This window comes from Rhea pennata, chromosome 12, assembly GCF_028389875.1.
Source record: "Rhea pennata isolate bPtePen1 chromosome 12, bPtePen1.pri, whole genome shotgun sequence".
NCBI lineage: Eukaryota > Metazoa > Chordata > Aves > Rheiformes > Rheidae > Rhea > Rhea pennata.
In genome coordinates, this window is record NC_084674.1 from 18,001,499 (window position 1) to 18,021,405 (window position 19,907).

At 33.7% G+C, this 19,907-nt stretch overlaps 1 protein-coding gene across 1 annotated transcript in view; it reads right to left on the reverse strand.

Moving 5' to 3' along the window:
- Window positions 1–19,907, reverse strand: part of HDAC11 (histone deacetylase 11) — a 32,329-nt gene that overhangs the window by 4,004 nt on the left and 8,418 nt on the right. Inside the window, exons 4-9 of the mRNA XM_062585491.1 lie at window positions 17,109–17,225; window positions 9,918–9,960; window positions 8,205–8,281; window positions 6,647–6,709; window positions 4,463–4,559; window positions 519–697 (exon numbers count right to left, since the gene is read on the reverse strand). Coding sequence (XP_062441475.1) covers window positions 519–697; window positions 4,463–4,559; window positions 6,647–6,709; window positions 8,205–8,281; window positions 9,918–9,960; window positions 17,109–17,225 — 576 coding nt within the window. The remainder of the gene's footprint in view (window positions 1–518; window positions 698–4,462; window positions 4,560–6,646; window positions 6,710–8,204; window positions 8,282–9,917; window positions 9,961–17,108; window positions 17,226–19,907) is intronic.

Genomic DNA, 19,907 nt, shown 5'->3' on the forward strand with positions numbered 1-19,907 from the left:
GTAGAAAGGAAAGACTTAAGAATATGCAGATAGAGGTGCACAAAAAAGCCAGAACTGGAGGATACCAAAAAAATAGTTTGAAATACATGGCTACAGGAAACTGGACTGCAAGGTACCTGCTATGGGCAGGTGACCTGGGAAACATCATAGAATGGGGTTGGGAGGGTAGGGGGAAGGACTTCCCAAACAACAAGAACAAAAAAAAAAAAAAAAAAAAAAAAAAAAGATACACCTCTGGGTGCTATTTGGATGTTCAAAAGCAGTATACTTTAGAGAAAAAACGAAGGATACTGAAACAGGCACACAAAGAACAAATATTTCACATCAGCACATGAAGAGAAGATAAAAACATAGGGAAAGGGCAGAGAAAGAAATTTATCTGTAACAGAAAAAGGTTCTGTTTTAGTCTGAAATATGCTTCTTACCTTCATCTAACAAACTTCCACAAGTAATACATTGAGGCCTACCTTCAGCAGTTGAGAAGAGAAAGTCTGTATACATTCCAGTATTATACAAACCTGAGGTGAAATAGCAAGTCCTCCCAATGGATCACCATCTAGAATATCAGTTCCAGCGTTATAAACAACGATGTCAGGTTTTAATTCATTTAATGCGCCTTCCACATGAGTTTGTACCTTCTGAAGATATTCTATGTCCTCTGTACCCCACTCTAATTCCACCTTGCGTTTTATGGCACCTAAAAAATGTTCCAGTGTTACTGAATAAACAATTCACTATGAAAGAAAAAGCAAGAGATAGGTAAGAGAAGATAATATTTCAAAATTTTGGAAGTACTTTGCATTTTCACAGAATCTTGAATTAAAAATCATTATTCAATTTGTTTTCTCAGCAAGCAGCAGCACATGTAAGCACAATGATCTGGAAAGAGTTCCTTCCAAGAAAATATTTGACATACAAGTTTTATAAAAGCAGTAAGTAGAAAAAGTTATTGGAAAACAGTGATTTACCAAAGAAAATTAAATTAAAAAGCAATTTAAAGGGCAATATAGACTATATAGGTTAATATAGACAATTAGTTGGAAAAAAAGCAATATGATGAATATCACTGAGACAAATAATTAAGATTGTTTGTTTTGATTCAAAACTTCACATAAATTCATGATCATTTGCTATTATACTATTTATGAATGCATCTGGCTTTGTCCCAAGCATTTGCAGCCTAATGTTCTTATCCTACAATCTGACCAGAAGCAGCAAACACCTATTCCTAATTTAAAGCAAATTATTGCTAATGCTTCTAATAAAGCATTAGAAGCAAAAGGAGAGTTGATGAGGTAGAAGAGGAAAGAATCTCAAGGTTATACATTTAGCTCTGGGGATTCATAGGCAGTTATAACTCATGGACTACTCAAATTATTTCAAAAGGTCCTTCAAGGTATGACTTTTGCCTCAGCATACAGTATGACCTCAATTAAATGACTGGGGCCCTGAATTAAGCATGGTTTCAGCATCCACTGAGTATGCGTGAATGAATGCAACAATGACACTTCTTCATGCTAATGATTGCTGGACAGTTCTTTTAGTGTTTTTCATCCTTGTCCAACATTAGAGAAGTGTCTTTTCCTTTCCATGTTTTTTTCATATCAAGAACATTAATGTTTTTCATTTCTTTACAATATTGTCTTCCCTGAATCCCCTTCTTATTGTTTAATAAAACATTTGTAAAAGTCTGCACAGCTGTACTCCCCTGAACAAAACTTGAGACTCTCTTCAGAGTAATGAATATGCTAGATAGAGCTTTAAAGAACGAGGTGAATAAATTAGCATGGAGAACAAGTGTATATTGTCCCCATTAAACCATTAACAAATTGTGACACTCATGAATAAGATTCCATGCTTCTGCATGGCACCCTGTCTTCATCTCCAACACAAATCTTGAATTACATTGATTAGTCATTACCCAACTCAAGAGTTACTACTGACAAATACAGTAAAGGATGTGTGACATTACAGTGAACAAGATTTTTGTATTTCACAGCCTCTCTTCTGTCATCTACTGCTAGTTAATGAAAATACTTCTAAAGCTTTGAAAACTAGTAAAAAGACACTCAGTCCAACACCAAAGCTTTTATAAGGCCTAAATTTTGAGCTGCAGCTGTCAACTTTGTTGCTCACCCTGCAATAACTAGGTCTTTTCCCAGTCTATCCTCTCCTTTTCTCTTCCTAAGCTGCTTTGTAATTCCAAATCACTTCTCAAGGACACAATATGCTGATAGTTAGGGCTGAGCATTATGTAATGCTAGCTAGTCATTTTTTTCTAATGAAGTGTGCAGAAAATACTTGTATAGAACAGACTCCTCTAATACAATAGGAAAAAAGTAACAAGAGTCCAGGGAGACAAAGACAAGTTAGGATTTACCCTAGAGATTCAAACTCCCAGGCTCAAACTTCTACTTCCTTTTAAAAGATTTGCCCTCTGATCTCATCTTAGGCTGGCCACTTAGCACAAAATTTTAAAGTATTAGACACTGAACTCTTAAACATCCTTATTCACCCTACAAGAAATTACATATTCATGTGCCTTTGGGCCATAGCCTTCGGTACCTCATGCTTCATATTTCCAGCTCTACAGGAGGGGAAAAACTCACCACCTAGGGTGCATTCCAACACTACTGTTGAAAGGCCATACATGTACCTAGAATAGCTAGGTGCTCAGGAATCCCAAGTAATCAAGAGGAAACAAAAAGCAACTCTCCTCAGCACAACAGCCATGACAATGAGACTCTCCAAGCAGCAATACTGTCACATACTCGTCTCAATACTTTCCTGCAGCAGAGGGAAGATCATTTGTAACATTTCAAGAGAATTTGTAGCAATTCTGTCATTGCAGCAGCTTTGGAAGCTGAATTCACATCAGTGATAAGGCCTGTGCCCTCAAAGTGATTTCCAGTATATATTAAAATCATTTAAGATAACTGAAGTGATACCATGTAAGATTTTACGTATATCTACTTAGAGTGAATTTAGTTTTCTACATATTAAGGAGTATAATGCTTAAAAGCAAAGTTTAAAAACACATTGAAGGATTAAAAAAAGTGAGAAATGTAGGGTATTAAACACCAGTTTATTTCTAAATTCAGTATTTCAAATTTGCTAACAAGGAATTTTTTGTGCTGGTCTTAAATCATGTTAAAAATGTTGTCATTTGATATATGAATAAAGGGAGGCATTTAAGCCTTCATTTGTTTGTGATTTTTCTACTTCCATACATGTGCTTTAAATGGTCATTTTTAAAGTTATTATGAAATAGGTATAACAATTTTCAGACTTCAGTAGTAAAAAAAAAAAAAAAAAATAGATGTACGTCTTTCTTGCCAAGAACCCAAATGAAGTAGGCTTTTCAGGTGAGATTTCTTCAGATTTCAACAGCAGGATAGACCTCCCCACACACACATAGAAGAACTAGAATTTAGATAACAAATCAAGCCTGTAATAAATGCCAGTGTTACTGAATCAAAGATCAAACTTTTGACCTTTGCTTTCTGGTTCAGTAATTATCAAAAGCCAACCAGCTGTCAGGTCACCAGATATAATAGGCACATCATTTGGGCAGAGTAGAAGAGGGAAGAGAAGAAATCAAGCACCAGCTCTTAATATTTGTATGATTTATTTTTTATTTTTTTGAAGTTGCTTCATATTCAGATGCATCTTGTTTTCTAAATGCTGATAAAGCAAGTTCTACAGATAGGACAATACCCAAATATGTTCAAACTAGGAATCTGAAAGAAACATGAACCTTAGTGTTAGCTATTCCTGAATGACTTCTTATAAGTTTAGTCTAGAGAAACATTCTGAATGAATTTTTGTAAATTTAATCTATGGAAACATCACATTCTAACACTTACCTTCAAATCAATAGCATTATTTAACTTATTGTTCTAAGCTTGGTATGATCTTTTAAATGGACTGCTACCAAATTTTCACTCAATGTGACCTCAAAATAGCAGCTTGCTTCATTCATTTGACCTCAAAATAGCAGTGACCCAATCTTCTATTCAGACTATTCCATGATTTTCCTTTTATAAACAGAAGTTCAGTGTCAGCAACGTCTATCCTTAAGATCTCATGACTTACAGAATTATCATGAAATAGGTTCTTCCTTGAACTCTCAAATTCAAATCTCTTGTGTTTATAGCATCTTACACACCTTCTCTCCAAGGTTGTTTCCCTTCTCTTTAGAGAGAACATTGGCTTCAGGCCAAAAGTTTCTAGGCAAGAGGAAGACAGGAAAGTAAACCTACAGCTTCAGGAACCAATTTCAAATGCTTTGAAAATCCAACTGAACACCATAGCATTATTAAAACTGAGACTTAAAATAACCCCTGAAAATGATGTTCTACATAAAATACAAAGCAAGTTAGCACCACTGCAAGTAAACTTAGTAAATTAAAAAATTTAACAATATAGTAGTTTTACATTTTAAAATTTCAAATGTACTTACGTTTAGCAAATCCATCCCCTGGATAAATGTATCTATTGTACACATCCATAATATATACTCTATTATCATCCATGAAGTCCCTCTCATGGCCATTTCCCTGAAGTAAATTCAGTTAGTTTTTTTTCTAGAACATCCATACAGAACTAAATCTTCAAGTTCTAAGGTAATTAAGACTACAAGATCTAATATTTAAAAATCCTGTGACATTCTCATGTTTACAGTCTTAAAGGTTGTTTTGAACTTTTGGGGGGTTTGATAGTGTCAGTATTTTTGTCTGAAGACTCTAAGTATTATCAATCAACATCATAACATCCCCAGGAAGGTAATAAAATACCACAGTTGTACTTATGTATGTAAGTAAGCAAAAATCACAATGATAACTGTGACCCAGACCAAAGAATGAATCTTTCATGTTCCAATTTCACAAAAGTAGTCAGTTTAACATTTAGAATAGCCTGCTACAAGGCTATTTTAAAAAAAAATGCAGACAGAAGTTGTTCTGATAATTCATGTCTTTGTGAGATAAGTAATCATTGGAAAAGTTATAAAAACTAAATGCCCATTTAAGTCAATAGTTTTAACATTTTATGGTTTAAAACCAGGAAATCCAATGGGAACACTGTATTGGCTGGGAAGATGGATGCTTAAGAGAAAATTCAGATTCTGAATATTTTTTCCCTTCCATCTGAATTTAAATAGTATTCTTTCGGCTCTCATTTAGACTCGTCACCTACCATAAAGCAATCTTCCACAGCAATCCCTATGTCACCTTTGCCAAAGATCAGTGTAACATGGGAGCTGAACCCCAAACACACAAAATAGTTATTAGAATTATTTCATTCTAACTACAGAAACAGAAGTCCACAAATAAATCTTTAGTACCTTTTTGTAAAAATCTTTGGACAGTTTAAACTATGCTTTCGCTATGACTTCTCCTCTTGAAACAAAAAATAAAATTAGAAACACAGGGGTAAAGCTATCCAATCAATATGAAAAGGGAAATTGGAAGCACTGGAATACCCCAGGAGTTTTTCACCTAAAAATTAGGCAGCTCCTACTCTTTCTTCATCACCTCTGGCCCACAGAGGAACAGTTAACGGATGTAAAACAAGAGCTTCTGGGTGAACTATTTTATTACAGCATGCAAAACTAGCACAGATACCAAGGATTAGAACACTTACAAGATGAAAAACTTAAAATGGACCTGCTGATCTACTACTTCATAAAGCTGTGATTCCCCAAAGAAAGGAAATAATTACAGAAAAGGGTGATTTAGTGTGCTGGCTGACGTTGCCAGCACAATACCCCCAAAAAATATATTCCAAGTCCTAAAAAAAAGCATCAATACAGCATGACAGTCACCCTTGAAAATAATCCTACAGACAAAACATTTTTATTGTATAATCTGTGCCTTTGTTTCACAGTAATTTTAGGATACCTTAACTTGCAGATAGGAGAAATAATGGAAGACTCTTGTAGCCATTAGGCTTCCTCACTGCAATCAAACTGCTTCAAATAAGGATCAATTTTCACTAATTAAAATATCTTTGATATTTCTGATCTTTTGCACTTTAGCTACTTTTCCAAAAATAATTCCTTCCTTTTTATTTAGGAGAGAAAAGTGTTATTTTTAAAGTGGACTGAGCAGTTTGCAAAACCAATTTAAGTCTCCTTTTAATCACTTTGGTAGAATTTCCAAAATAAATCCTAATGAGATTTATTTTCAGTGCCCATAATAAAGCACTTTTCCAGGGAAACAGATATATTCTATAGTTCTTCACCCTGAAGTCAGGCTTTCCACTATCAGTGAAGGTCAAATTTATTTCCTGCAAAAGTTGCTGCAGTTATCATGCATACTGAACCAACTGTAATTCTGTTCAAGGGATTCTTGTTTCTTCTGGGATACTGAAGACTAAGATTGCTATGCTGCAGAACAGCACGAAAGTCAATTTTTTTTTTAATTTTTATTTATTTATTTTACTTCTAGCCACATGATGGAGCTACAACTCAATTCAATTTTATTCCACTGGTTTAATACAGTTGAAACAAAACTGAACTGTTCAGTTTATTATGATTAACTTCATATTCTGTGATTTGAGTTTTATAAAGCTATTAGAAAAATGGTATTCATCCTTGTTTTTCTAGCAAAACATCTGTAGTACTGAATGTAGGTAAATTACTCACCTGATGGGCATCCAGATCAATAATTGTGGCTTTAGACACTCCTTGCACTCTTTCAAATAAGAACTGAATATTTAAGCAAAGAAAAAGAGAAAGAGATAGTTAAGTGACATTAAATCGAAAGTTTGAAGCTTGCACAGTTTTGATCTAAATGAAGTACACAGTGTATGCATTTCATTTTCCAAATAAAAGGCTGAACAATTTCAAAACACTTCATTATGAAGTTATTTGCTTCATATAAAAAACCTTTATGGTTATAGGATAAAAACCCCCATACATTTGCATCATATGAAATGAATGAAGCATTTCACGGACATTTCTGCAGGTGACTACCTACCTGAAGAGAAAGTTTGTAAGGAAAAGAGTAAGTTCTACTCATCTCCTTTCTCTCACAAAGCACTTGTGAAGTACTCACAAAGTACGACCTAGAATCAAGGAATAGTTTCTACAACATCACATTCTTTAACTTGTGGACTCCCTGTGTGAAGCATAAGTCCAACAACCACAGGTAACAGAATGGAGTCCATGGTAATACTCCCTATTAAGATTAGTATTGGTATATCCTCTGCATTCAACAGCAGTTGGACAGGTCCAGCTAGAGCTTATAAAGCCAATCTTAGCACTGCTGCCATCAGATGCAGGAGCAGAAGGATAAACATCAAGAGCACAAAGAAAGCAACAGCAACAACTGGGTCCCAACATAGAGAAGCTGCACAGGTGCTAACTTGATAAAACACAGATGATAGCACATTTCTCAAATGAGGCTCATCAGCAAGAGTGGAGAACTACACTGTGATGCATGATCATTAATGCAATGATCACTAATAGTTAGAAAAAAAAAACTATTGCTTTTGTACAAACTATAACCAACTATATTTTCCCAGTCTGTGCATAAGTGATAGGAATAATAGAACATTGTATATTGACTTCTGTACATGCTCTTTTACAGAAAGTAAGATATTGTCTTATAGTGTGTTACATCCTTAGGGCTTTATGCCTATTGGTATTTTATAGATATTCAAGCATACAAATATAACATAGCACATTTAATAAGCCCTAACTGTAAAAGACTCTTGCTTCAATCTTTTAACAGCTAGTACCAAAGGTATTTCTTTACATCCACTGGTTATTTTGGAGACATTCACAATTTTATTCACAAGTCCAAGTCTTTCCTGCAACTTGATTCTGAGAGAGGTTTTCTGTCTCTACATAGGCCTTGATTGTAACCACCAAAGCTCATGTGGACTTTTCAGGTTCTACTGTAAGACTGGGATAATTATCACTGAAGATACTAAATGATCTAGTTCAATTTTTAATATTTTTGCAAGAAAACATAACCACCACAATTTAACTGTTTCCATCCATAATTCTGATCCCTGTAATTCTTCCACTTCATAGCTACACATTATGTATTGCAACATGAAGTACAGCAATTCCATTCACCTACCTGTCTAGACAGTTTTATTTTCTGCTATTAAGATGTAAATTAGAAAGTGCTTTATTTATGACTTTTTCCATTTGCACAAATGGTAGAAAACACTATTTTAAGAATATTTCTTACCTTAATAGCCAGTGTGATATCAGCATATGCACAAAATCCTCCACCTTTGTCACTTGAACAGTGATGAAAGCCACCCCCTAAAATAAACATTTTAGGGATGTGAACAGCTGAATACTGAGGATACTATCTCTGTAAAGAGATCAAGTTCACTTGCATGCCAGGCTTTTTTCTTTAGCAAATATACCTAGAGCTGTCAATCCCCTACACAGCAGCACAAAACATCTGTATCTATCTCACTCTGTGGCCTGATAGGTCAAATATAAAAGATCAGCACATGCCCATTTTAAAGGGAACTGTCCCTTTAACCTAGCTTAATAAGAACTGTGTAATATACAAATGTAACACACAGCACCTACATGAGAAAGCATACTACTGTGAAAGTTTAACTACTCCCAGGCACATGATCAGAGTTATACTTGGTTCATGCCCTCAGGCAGCATATCCCAATAAGGCCAAATTAACATTGAGGTAATTTGAAAAGATTATTTTTGACCTAGGTGTTTGTCATGGAAAAAACTATATATATACTATGTTGTCACTATTTGCACATGCCATTACACTGTAAAAGTCTTTTGCAAACACTCCGATCAGAAGACTAAGAACACCTCTAAGACAAGCATGCATACACTTTACACCAGAGTACTAACCTCCTGCAAAACACTTGTGTGTGTGTGTGTGTGTGTGTGTGTGTATATATATATATATATATATACACACACACACACACACACACAAAGACAGAATACTTACTGAGAAACCTGCTACCAACATTTCAGTCAGAAATTTAATAAACTTGCTCACTTCATGCATCAGTAAATGACAGCATTTAGGTTTCATTTTAGTTTCTTTTTAAATGTCTGTTTTGTTTTCAAAATCTGGTATTTACTTTTTAAAAAACCCTATAGAGTATTACCTGATAATAATTGAAAAATAAAAGATATTTTTCTGTTATGCTATAGCAAATATTCCTTCTATTTAAAAGTAGAAATGTACTTATACTTCAAAAACAGGACAGTCGCACAGATGCCACTATACAGGATTTACTGCCTTTAGAAACATCAAGTGTAAGAAATAAATGAAATTCCAGCACTGATGAACCCTAGGAAGTCTACATGCAAGATCTCACACGACAAAATATTGCTTCAGTAGTTCATTGGTTTTGCACTATTTGATAAGAGCAATAGAGCAGATTTATATTGACTATATTCTTCATAATTTGTTCATTCATGTCTTTTTCAAGAAAAAGATAGAATTGTACAGCACTGCCAAAACCCAGAAACTAACTAGTACAACCCAACTCTCCAGCATATCAGCCAACCCCTTGATTTGGTGTCATATGTAAACTGGCTGATGGTAAGGTCTATGAAAAATAATATATAATTTAACGAAAGTAACTTCTGTTGAAGTATTTACTCCAAACATTTTCCCCTAATTTTATCTGACAAACTCAAGTCACTTTCCCTAAAGTCGTATATCTATCTTGTTACCTTTTTCCCTCCCTCCATTCAAAGAACATTTTAACTACAAAACTGCAATATGGGTGACAGTGGATAAGAAAACATATTCTGTACTTTTCTCTCCTCTGTTAGAGTTGATTTTAGGTTGGTACATGTGAGTCACTTATTAAAAGCAGAATTCACATCATGTTAAATGAGAACACTAGTTTTAAACATGATGCTTAAGTATCATTTAATTCACTACATTTGTACTTACCCACATTGATTGCCCAGCCTCTATCAACAGCAAGTTTTCCAGCCTTAAGAAAATTACAGTAAGAACTTCATGAATGAATAAGCCATTTAGCACTATAGGCTATCCTAAATACAACTCTTTGCATTTCTAATATGCCCACTGAAGTTTTGGAAGTTTCACCTCTGTCGGTCATTCTGAATCAGACCTCTCAACACAAAACATACAAAACTAGTCTCTGCATAATTAGTGAAAAAATACTTGATATTACATATATATTTCATGCTCTGGCAGTCATACAGCTCTAAAACTGTGCTTTGCAAAGATGAACATCAATCTGTAGTAGTAAAAAGTAGAAGTGCAGGATACTTATAAGGATCACTTAAATTGGCAAAATCTGAGGTAGTAGTGCTTCCAAAAGCAGAAATATTGGTAAGAGTAAAAAAAGTGAGCAAGAGTATCTCAATATTCTTCCTGTAAATGTTCTCTATGTAAGAATATGAGAAGAGTAAGCTCAAAATCCCCAAAACATAGATTAATATAGTTTCAGCAAGGGAAGAGGGCAAGAAAAAAAAATAAAGCATGAAGTGCGTGCTGTGATATCGTTTTTAAAATGATGTAATAAGCATCATACAGACTATTATCTATTTTCTTCCCCTCGACTCACAAACAGTGATAGTTGCTCTCCTAAGGACTCAAATTACATCCAAGAAAACATTGATAGAATTGATACATAATGCTTAAATGATTAATTTTAATTTAATTTATTTTTTTTTTTAAGGCCAGGTAGTTAGGCAAGTGTTTAAGCGTCATATTGAAAAAGGGGCATTACTACCAGTTATAATAAACAGATTATTTCCTCTTATAATAGAAAGAGCATAACACATTTCCACCCTATATACAATTCAGACAGTTGAGTGCTCCATTGATATTTGAACAGTTTTAGTTAAGGAAACTTCTGGGGTAGTAAACACTGCTCTATTAAATACACACTAACTCACACAAATTCTATCTTGAAGAGATTACAGTTTCCAAAACATAATACCCTTCAGTCATAGGGAAACAATGCTATCAGTCATTTAGCAATACTTCCTAGGAATTCCTCAAAACAAAAACCAACTATACTTCTATTTCACTAAAAGTCACTGAAGTGCAAAAATCTCAACAGGAATTTAATAATGAACAAACCATCAGCAATCACTGAAAGTAGTCTGTACTTTTGACTCTTACTGTATACAAACTTTGTCTGATGAATCAAAGCTGCTTCTAAACAGTACATAATTTCCCCACAATGAAAAATAAAAAAAGACCAAGATATGAGCATATGGCAGCCAAGATCAGTTAAAAAATGAGTATCATCCATATTTCAAGAGGCTTACTGTATTAGGCATGATACAAACAGATAACTAATAACCAAAGCACACAGTTAATATGCTCTTCTAGATAACATTTGACTACTGAGCACACATTTATGAAATTAAAAACAACAAGCATAATGCAAAAGCATTACAAACATTGCATAACAGTATTGACTAGTTAGAATCAATTTGAAATAATAGAATTCACATGTGTAACCATCAAGACCCTCAAAAAATGTTGGAATAGTAGAGTAGAATTTCCTAATACTTCTCTCCCCATCATTTTCTTCATTCCTTACAATTATTGTTCCTGTTTAGTAAGCCAGTTTGTTTATATAGGACTCTGCATGTTGCTGTCCAGATAAGCCTTTGCAGATTAAAAATTATCATCCCAGTAACAACTGACTCTAGTCAGAACTATCACACAGAAGGAGAGAACTGAGAGTCTCAAACAATGCTGATGGACTGAACAGACAGAAGCTAGCTACCTGTCACTCACAGAACACAAAAGCCTCAGTGACTACAGTTATACAAAATGCAGGAATTCAGAAAGCTATTTTCTTTTGTTCTACTCCTACCCAGTCTGGACATAAAAAATTAAATTTGTGGTTAACTTCTTAATATGCTTTAAAAAAATAGTTAAGAAGCACCCATCAAACTGCTTCAGACTTCATCATGCAAGATAAGTACACAGAGAGCAAAGACAGAATTTAGTGCTGTCTTGTTGATAAGTTTCCAGGAGACAACCTTCCAAATGGCTTGTCTAGGTTTGTTATGGGGAGATATACTATGTTCTGGCTTTGCCCTTTCCACTTTTGCCAGTTAACACCTACTAAAAAGGTAGTACTTTTTGCTATCTCTCCTACCACTATTATCCAATCAGCTCAAAAATTTATTTATAACCTTGCATATTCTTTCCAAATTCCTAATATACTTAAATTATCCTTAAAGCCTGGTTTTAACATTCAATATTTTATCTGGTTCTCATGACTGGAGATTTTTAGGTCTTTAACAAAAGCATCAGAAACTGTTACGGTGTACATACTTCTCCATTTATTTCCTACCTTACTGTTTTTTTGATCTTAACATGTACATCCAAGAAGATAGAGCAGAGGAAGAGTATTAAAGCAGAATCATGAAATCAAATTTCAGAGATGAGAACAGCAGCAGCTTGGAGGGTCAAAAAAGGGCAAAATAATTTATAACAAGAAAACTATTTTCTACCCACAAGCCTAAATACAACCAAAACCTAACAACCTGAGAATAGTGTCACAGGATTCGCTGTCAGCCCAGTGACTAGGGAAGTATCACTGGTCATTTCTATTAACTACTACTTACTGATCTGAACTGTTAACTCACTTCACAGCAGTGAGTTTCAGAGCCAGAGGTGACTTTCTAAACTTCTCATCTACTCTTCTGTGTTGGAAACATAGTGAAAAAAAATCTATTTGCTAGGTCTTTGCTATTGCACCAACTCTCACTTTATTTTCCAAGCATAAGCAAGACTTTTCTAAATGTATGTATATCTGCGTGGACAGATTTTTTTAAACTACTCTCAATAGTTCATGCTATCATGAAAATTTACATTATGTATTATAAACAATAAAATGTGTCAGGTGCAACACAGGTCAAACATGACAATATAATCAAACTTTAAGTAATGAGGATACTTCAATATCTATGACCAATAAGCAAGTCTTATGCTGGTAACAATCAAATTGCACTGTTAGAAGATATTTCTTAATCTTAACTGTAAATATTTAAGTCCAGGCACAAACTGCCTATTTCTTTTTCCACTATCTTGTGGTGACAAAACCAACAATTGGCAGAAAAAGAGTCGCAAGTAAATTAAAATTCTGTTATAGTTGGAGTTGGACTGAAAAATTTATTTAGCCTGCAGCAGTACGCAGAAATATTAGCAAGTCAAAGCAATTCATTTCATTAACATATTTTAAAAGCATGCCCATGTGCCAAATACTGCTACGCTAAGCAAAATTTCAAGTATCAGATTGGGAAAATATTAAAAATCAGGCTTATATCTATGAAAATCAACAATTTGTCTAATAGGGAAGCTGCACTACTAATTTTTCTTACTGTGATAAATTTTAATGAAAAGAATGTGGATAACTTCCACTAGAATTGAATAATAAACACTTTCCTTACAATAGTTGGTAAGTATAACAGATTCTCAGAATCCACAACCTACATTTAGGCAGTCTCTGCCCTGAAGAATTTACATGTTAATAACACAATTCTTCAATAACTCATGCATACATTTACATTTAACTACTTGGTGACCCATTAAAAAAAAATGGTCAAAAGGCATTAAAAACAAATGTAGAACTGGAGGTAAGTGAAAAGCTGATTAGATACAAGCAGAAAGACAAGTAGAAAGGGCCTTGTTCAAACATCAGGTAACTGACCAAGCAGAGTCCAAGTTTAAGCACAGACTACAATGGGTTAAAAAAAATGCAAGTTTCATCCTTTACACTTTCCTCCTACAGTTACAGTACCTACATAAAGGGCTGCTTTGACATTCAACAAACACAGAACCAAAACTTCCCACAGCTAAGAAACATGCAGACTCATTACAAATATGCTCTGCCAATACTAAGAACGGTTTCCGTTCTGATAATACTTCATTTTTGGAGAATCCCATATGTCCACCTAAGACTTCCGATAACATTAATTTCCGTTTACCTCACTGGAGGGGTTCCATCCTTTCATTTGTATCAATCACTAACTCAGTCTGTTCGGGAAGGTAGACATTCATGGCAGCATGAAAAATATGACAAACTTAACCAATAAAAATGTTTGTGAGAAATAAAAATTGTATTCTAATTAGGGACATTAAACAATAATCAATTTAGTATTTACAAGTAGAATTACTTCCAACCAAGTACCATATTAACTCTGAGTTTTAAGGGATTCTGAGACAATTTAAATTAAAAAAAAAAGAAAAAAGTCAAATGGTCTCTCCACTTGAGAACAAGAACTTTCACCCTTGAACCTCTTAACTACCAAGATGATGCCAGAGAGACCAAATGGAGATATTAGGACAAAAAACCCCTTATCTCCACCTCACTGCTTGGCTTCCATGTTGCATTTCACAAAAGGATGTCACAAGCCTCAGACAATTTAGAGAATTAATTTTTATTAAATTAGTTAGAAAATGTTCTTAGAACTATAAAAATGAAGTATACATTTTAAACACTATAAGTTCAAAATTATCACAATCAAGTGTTCTCTTGTAGCAAATGCTAGATTGAAGCATTTTTCAACAGTTAACACATACAATTAAGCACCAATGACTCTTCCGACATCCTCTCTCTTTTGGCATCCTAAGCAGTTTTATTAAAAGCAAAGGCTTTTACTTCTTCTAGGGGTAATTTCTGCTTTTCAAAAAATTATTATATATCCTCTTATTTCTTCAGAAGAGACCAAAGTTTTTCTAGGTTTTGTGCCTGCACCCCCAAAAAAAATAATAAAAATACACACTTCAAGAACTAACACAAACCTTTAGTTATGTACATTGTCATATTTCCAGAGGTCAGCTTGAAAAAAAGAATACTACAGAAAAAGAATTTGAGTCCTGGCATCAGAAAAATATCTTGCCTGAAAATATGTTCATAAACATACAAATACTCACTTGATATTACCTATAAGCACTGATTAATACAGCTACATAAAGCAAAGAGGACTGGACATTTTACTGTACACATTTCATATCACTGCTGATACAGCATTTCATTCACTTTTACAGCTCTACTGATTTCTCTTTTGGGAATAAAGAGCTTCTAAAGGTAGCAATAAGATACTGAAGAAATACAAATAGATGTTTAACATTCTTTAAGTTAGTGTTTTCAGAATAACATTAAGCAAAATAAAATGGAATTAATTTCATAACAGCATTCTTCATACAAATAACGTTCTCCTGCAGTGCTAGTCAACAAATACACATACTCACATATTTCTGGCAACTTGGATAAAAATTTTTTACTTGGTTAATTCACAATATGACCATTAAGCTTTGAAATCTGAAAAGGTATACAGTGTTAAAGCCTCCAGATACTTTTAGAATCACACCTCCAAATGTAGCAGTTAAATGGGATACAGATTTAACAAAGTATTAAAATACTGAAAGAGATTGTCAGTCTTTTCCTAATAATTAACTGTGATATATCAGATCATGCATCAAACAGGTCTACATTAAAAAGTAAATACAACAGAAAAAAGAGGTATTTCCTCTTGCCTTAAAAATCTGATAATATCTGGTTATCTACTTTCATTTCACATAGTAAAATTCATGAGGACTGAAAGTTAATAGCATTCAGATCCACCTATATACAGTAATGATAGTTATTCACAGTTAGCCTCAGGTCAACACAACCAAATACTTGTAGCGGTGCTTCAAATTCTTTTGGGCTCACTCACAATTCTCAGGCTTGACTTGCAAACAAACTCAATGTTTTCATTATTTCTGAATGCCAGGCTGCACTGCTTTTTATGTACTAGGCATAAGAGAGCTTTTTATATTATGTATATCTTTAATGAAACCTTGATCATTCATGAAAGTAGGCATTTAAAAATCAGAAATCTTGACTCTAGTGTTCCATCTGATTCCTAAGGACCTATATGCCAATGACAGAAATAGGAAGCAACCTAGTAACCTATTTCTGAAGATAACATCATTACTTTATCATTCATTCATGTCATCTTCACCTTTAATATCTACTGGTTGTAATAAATTGTATCCTTGTATCTGGCACACACACAAGCGTTCACCAACCCACATAAAAGTGTTCTTCAATAACTGGCTTCAAGCAGACACAGAAAAATCAGTTTAGGACTATTCTTTTTACATGCACCTACTCTAACAGCTACCTCCAGGAAGAGCAGTTGAAATGCAGCAAAGACCCATTTATTCTATAATATTAGTGACTTCAGGTAAGGTTGTTTTCCATTTATGTAACTGCCACAGCTCAGGCCCTGTGAAGAGAGACTGGGGCAGTCACCATCTTCTCCCTGCACTATGCTGCACCGTCTCTGAACTCAAGTTCTAATAGGTCAAGGAATGATAAATGAAGCAAAAAGTTCCATTCCATATTGACCTACTAGTTTTCCAGTTACAAAGGCATCTTCTGCTCAATAGATGGTTCAGTAACATTCCTAACTCCATATATTGTTTTCTTTCTTCCTCCTTCCTCAATATCTCTAACAGCAGTTTTTTGGCAAAATTAACTGGCCAGAGCACTCATTCAACAAATTAGCAAACAATTCTGTCAGAATGAAACAGGATACTTCTTACTCTGGTTCAGCTGAGCTGCCTGTATAGTAGTTACAATAGAAGCAGAGAAGTTAGCTTTCATTATCACAATTAGACACTGAATAAAATGAGGTCATCTGATTCTTAAACACTTATTTATTCACAAAAGCAACTAATCCATGCATCTTTCCTAGAATAGCAAAAATTCTTTAGCAAATGTTTTAAAAATATTTAAGAACGTGAGGCTTAAAAATTGATAACATAAAATCTGCCTCTATTTGAACATTGTCCTGAACTAATTCAGTTTGTATTTGTTGTAAACTCTGCCATATGTATCATTGCTTGCAAAGGTTACCCTTTACTCCTTCCTCTTCTGCGAGCTATAAACAGTAACATTAGATTCCTTCCCCTCACCTTGGTATTTGCTAACAAGTGCCAGACTTTGCTCCTGTTTAGAACTGACCACTAATCCATTTTCTTCTGTAAGACTAAGGCTCACTGCTCCAAATTATACAAACCATTATCACTCAGATTTTTAATATTTTGATCAACATATCTGAATATGACAAAAGTGAATCAAGAGCCCCTTACCATTATTGTTCCTCCTGTTTGGGTCCGTAGAGGTTTCAAAACCTTTCTCTGAACAAGAAAATTGGGAAGAAAGAGAACTGGTGGAATTTCTGTAATTGTAGCCACAACAAATGACCACTACAAAGGGGAAGAAAAAGGGTTCCAATTAATGATAACAGATTCAACACTCTATATATATATATATATATGTATATGTATATATATACATATATATATATATATATATATTTTTTTTTAACTGAAAAGGAGCTCAGAGGGCTTTTTATGCAGATCTCAGACTTACATTTTCAGATACAAGTGACCACAGATGTCTTTATTACTATTCTCCAAATAGGTGGTTCGTCAAGATGCAGTTATGAGAATCATCACTTCTAATCAAAACACCATCACTATGCTTTAGGAATTTGATATCAAATGCTGATAAACCAGTATTTTTTCAGTAAGCTCTCAAACAAAACTAACAGCCCTGCGGCAAGGAGAGAGAATTACAAAGTGTCTTTCAGTGGTACTAACAGCCCTCTGTACTGAATACATCACTCAAATCTAAAATATCCCTTCCAGTGCTGAATCAAAAGAATATACCAAGAAAAAAAAAATCTGAACTAAGAATTTCAAATACTAAAGTGAATGTACAGTGCAAGCTTTAGCATGGAGAACTGATTAGAATTTATTTAGCATACTACAGACTCCTAGAATGTTTCAAGAAAATCTTTTGTTAGTCATATCATCAAGAAAATGATTGAAAGGTTGGAACATAAAAATATTTGCAATATGTAAATGCTTTACTGAAAACACATGTAGATTACTTCAAAGAACTTATACTAACATTGCTACCAGTGATAAAACTTCTAAATATATTTCACAGCCTAAGTCACAAGCAAGACTATACCTCTTCTACATTTCAGACTATTACTAATACTAAAACATTCAGATATTAAGTGTTATGAATTGAAAACCCTGTACAAAGATTTTGAATAGATCCCACTTGTAGGAAGGAAATTTCAATAGATTCTGCATGTTTTGTAGCCTGATTGTTAGCTGTATGTTTACAAGATAGCAGTCATTTGAGTGGTCAATTTAAAATAATATGCTATTTCAAAGAATGATATGCCAATTTCAGCATTTTCTGATATTCAAAAAACTTAAGCTACTTCAATTCCAGTTATCAATTCCTCAGCTACTAGGTAGTATTCAAACTAATGAGGTGAGGGGAGAGGTGGCAAGATTCTTACGCTCTACATAATTTGTCAATAGTTTAGTTTAACCCTTAATACTTTTACACTGTAAAACATTGTTATACTATCACCTCTCCATCACTTATGAAGTACCTCAGTTATTTTGTAATATAGTCAAATATGAATCATTTTGCACAGTATTTTAGCTTTAAACAAGTGTACTGTAACAACCTAGATTCCATCCTATTGCTCTATATTGGAATTGCAAGAGATCATATTTGGTTCAAAATTAACTTATATCCAATATGAAAGATCAGGAAACTTCAGAAAGTTTAAACAGAGTTAAAATTTCTATTGATTAACCCCAGAAGGAAGAAATAGTAGCAAAAAAACTCAAGTCAGTAAGTACCCTGCTGCAAATTTTTAAAAATCAATGTAAGAACTTCATGCATGGTATGAGTACAGAACAAGCAAAGCTTTCTATTCACAGCTGAGGACATTTACAGTAGCGTTCCAAGTAAAATCACTGCTTTGGACATAAGTTATTTGCGTTCATGTAATTCCTAACATATGGGGAAAGTCATCCAACTAAGGAAAGCCTTACAACTCAGGAACACTACACTTCTCATGAAAATACTTTTTGAAAAGGGTTGAAAGGTTTAAAAACCCTTTACACTATTTTTTTAATCACTATTTTTTGCATTCAGATTGTATGTATCATAGTAGAATATCAGTTACTACCTTTAGAAATATTTGCTCACTCATCCGTCATCAATTTATTGATTCTCTAAAAAAGTAATTATATAAAAGTATCAGTCAATAGTGTGCCTTATTTATTCTTTCTGGCTATTAATTCTACTTAACCCATTTTCCTTATTACTATCAATCATTAGAATTTAATGCCTTTGTGTTTCAGATAAGTAAATATATGAATTTAAGTTAAATATTTTCAAAATTTCACTCCCTCTTTCCTTCAAGAGGAAAGCAGATAATTTTATTTTTTTAAATTATCCCCCCCACACATTAACCATTAGGCAACATCATTAACTAAGTAAAATACAATATCAAAATGTTACATCAAAAAAAAAAAAAAAAAAAACAGAAAACTTCAGAATCTTCAATTTTCCTAACTTAGGTCCAAATTCTATAAACATCCAAGTTTAGCTTCAATAATGAATAATTTCTTGAATCTTAATACAGCTACCTATATAAAGTCAAACTTATAAACGTAGAACTTCATTTAAAGTATATTACTATTAACTTCAGTTCCCTTAACAACAAAACTCCTTCTTAGTAAAGTTAAACCATTTTCCAAACTGTATATATGGCAGCAAGTACTCAAGGACTAAAAGTTACACTGAAAAATGAACTCTAGAAAGACAAAGTAATTGCGTTCACGATGATGCATCCTTGGCTAATACAAACAGCACATGAAGGATCAAAATCAAAGTTTGATGTATTGCCTTTCATATTACGCATTCACTGCATTCCAGAATTTTAAAATAGCCAAGTCAAAACTATGGAATTTTGTTCTTTATCATCTAAATTTAAATTGCGTTTTACACTGAACAATTTTACACTTTACAATTGCGTTTTACACTTTACAATTTTCTGTAGCAAGTTC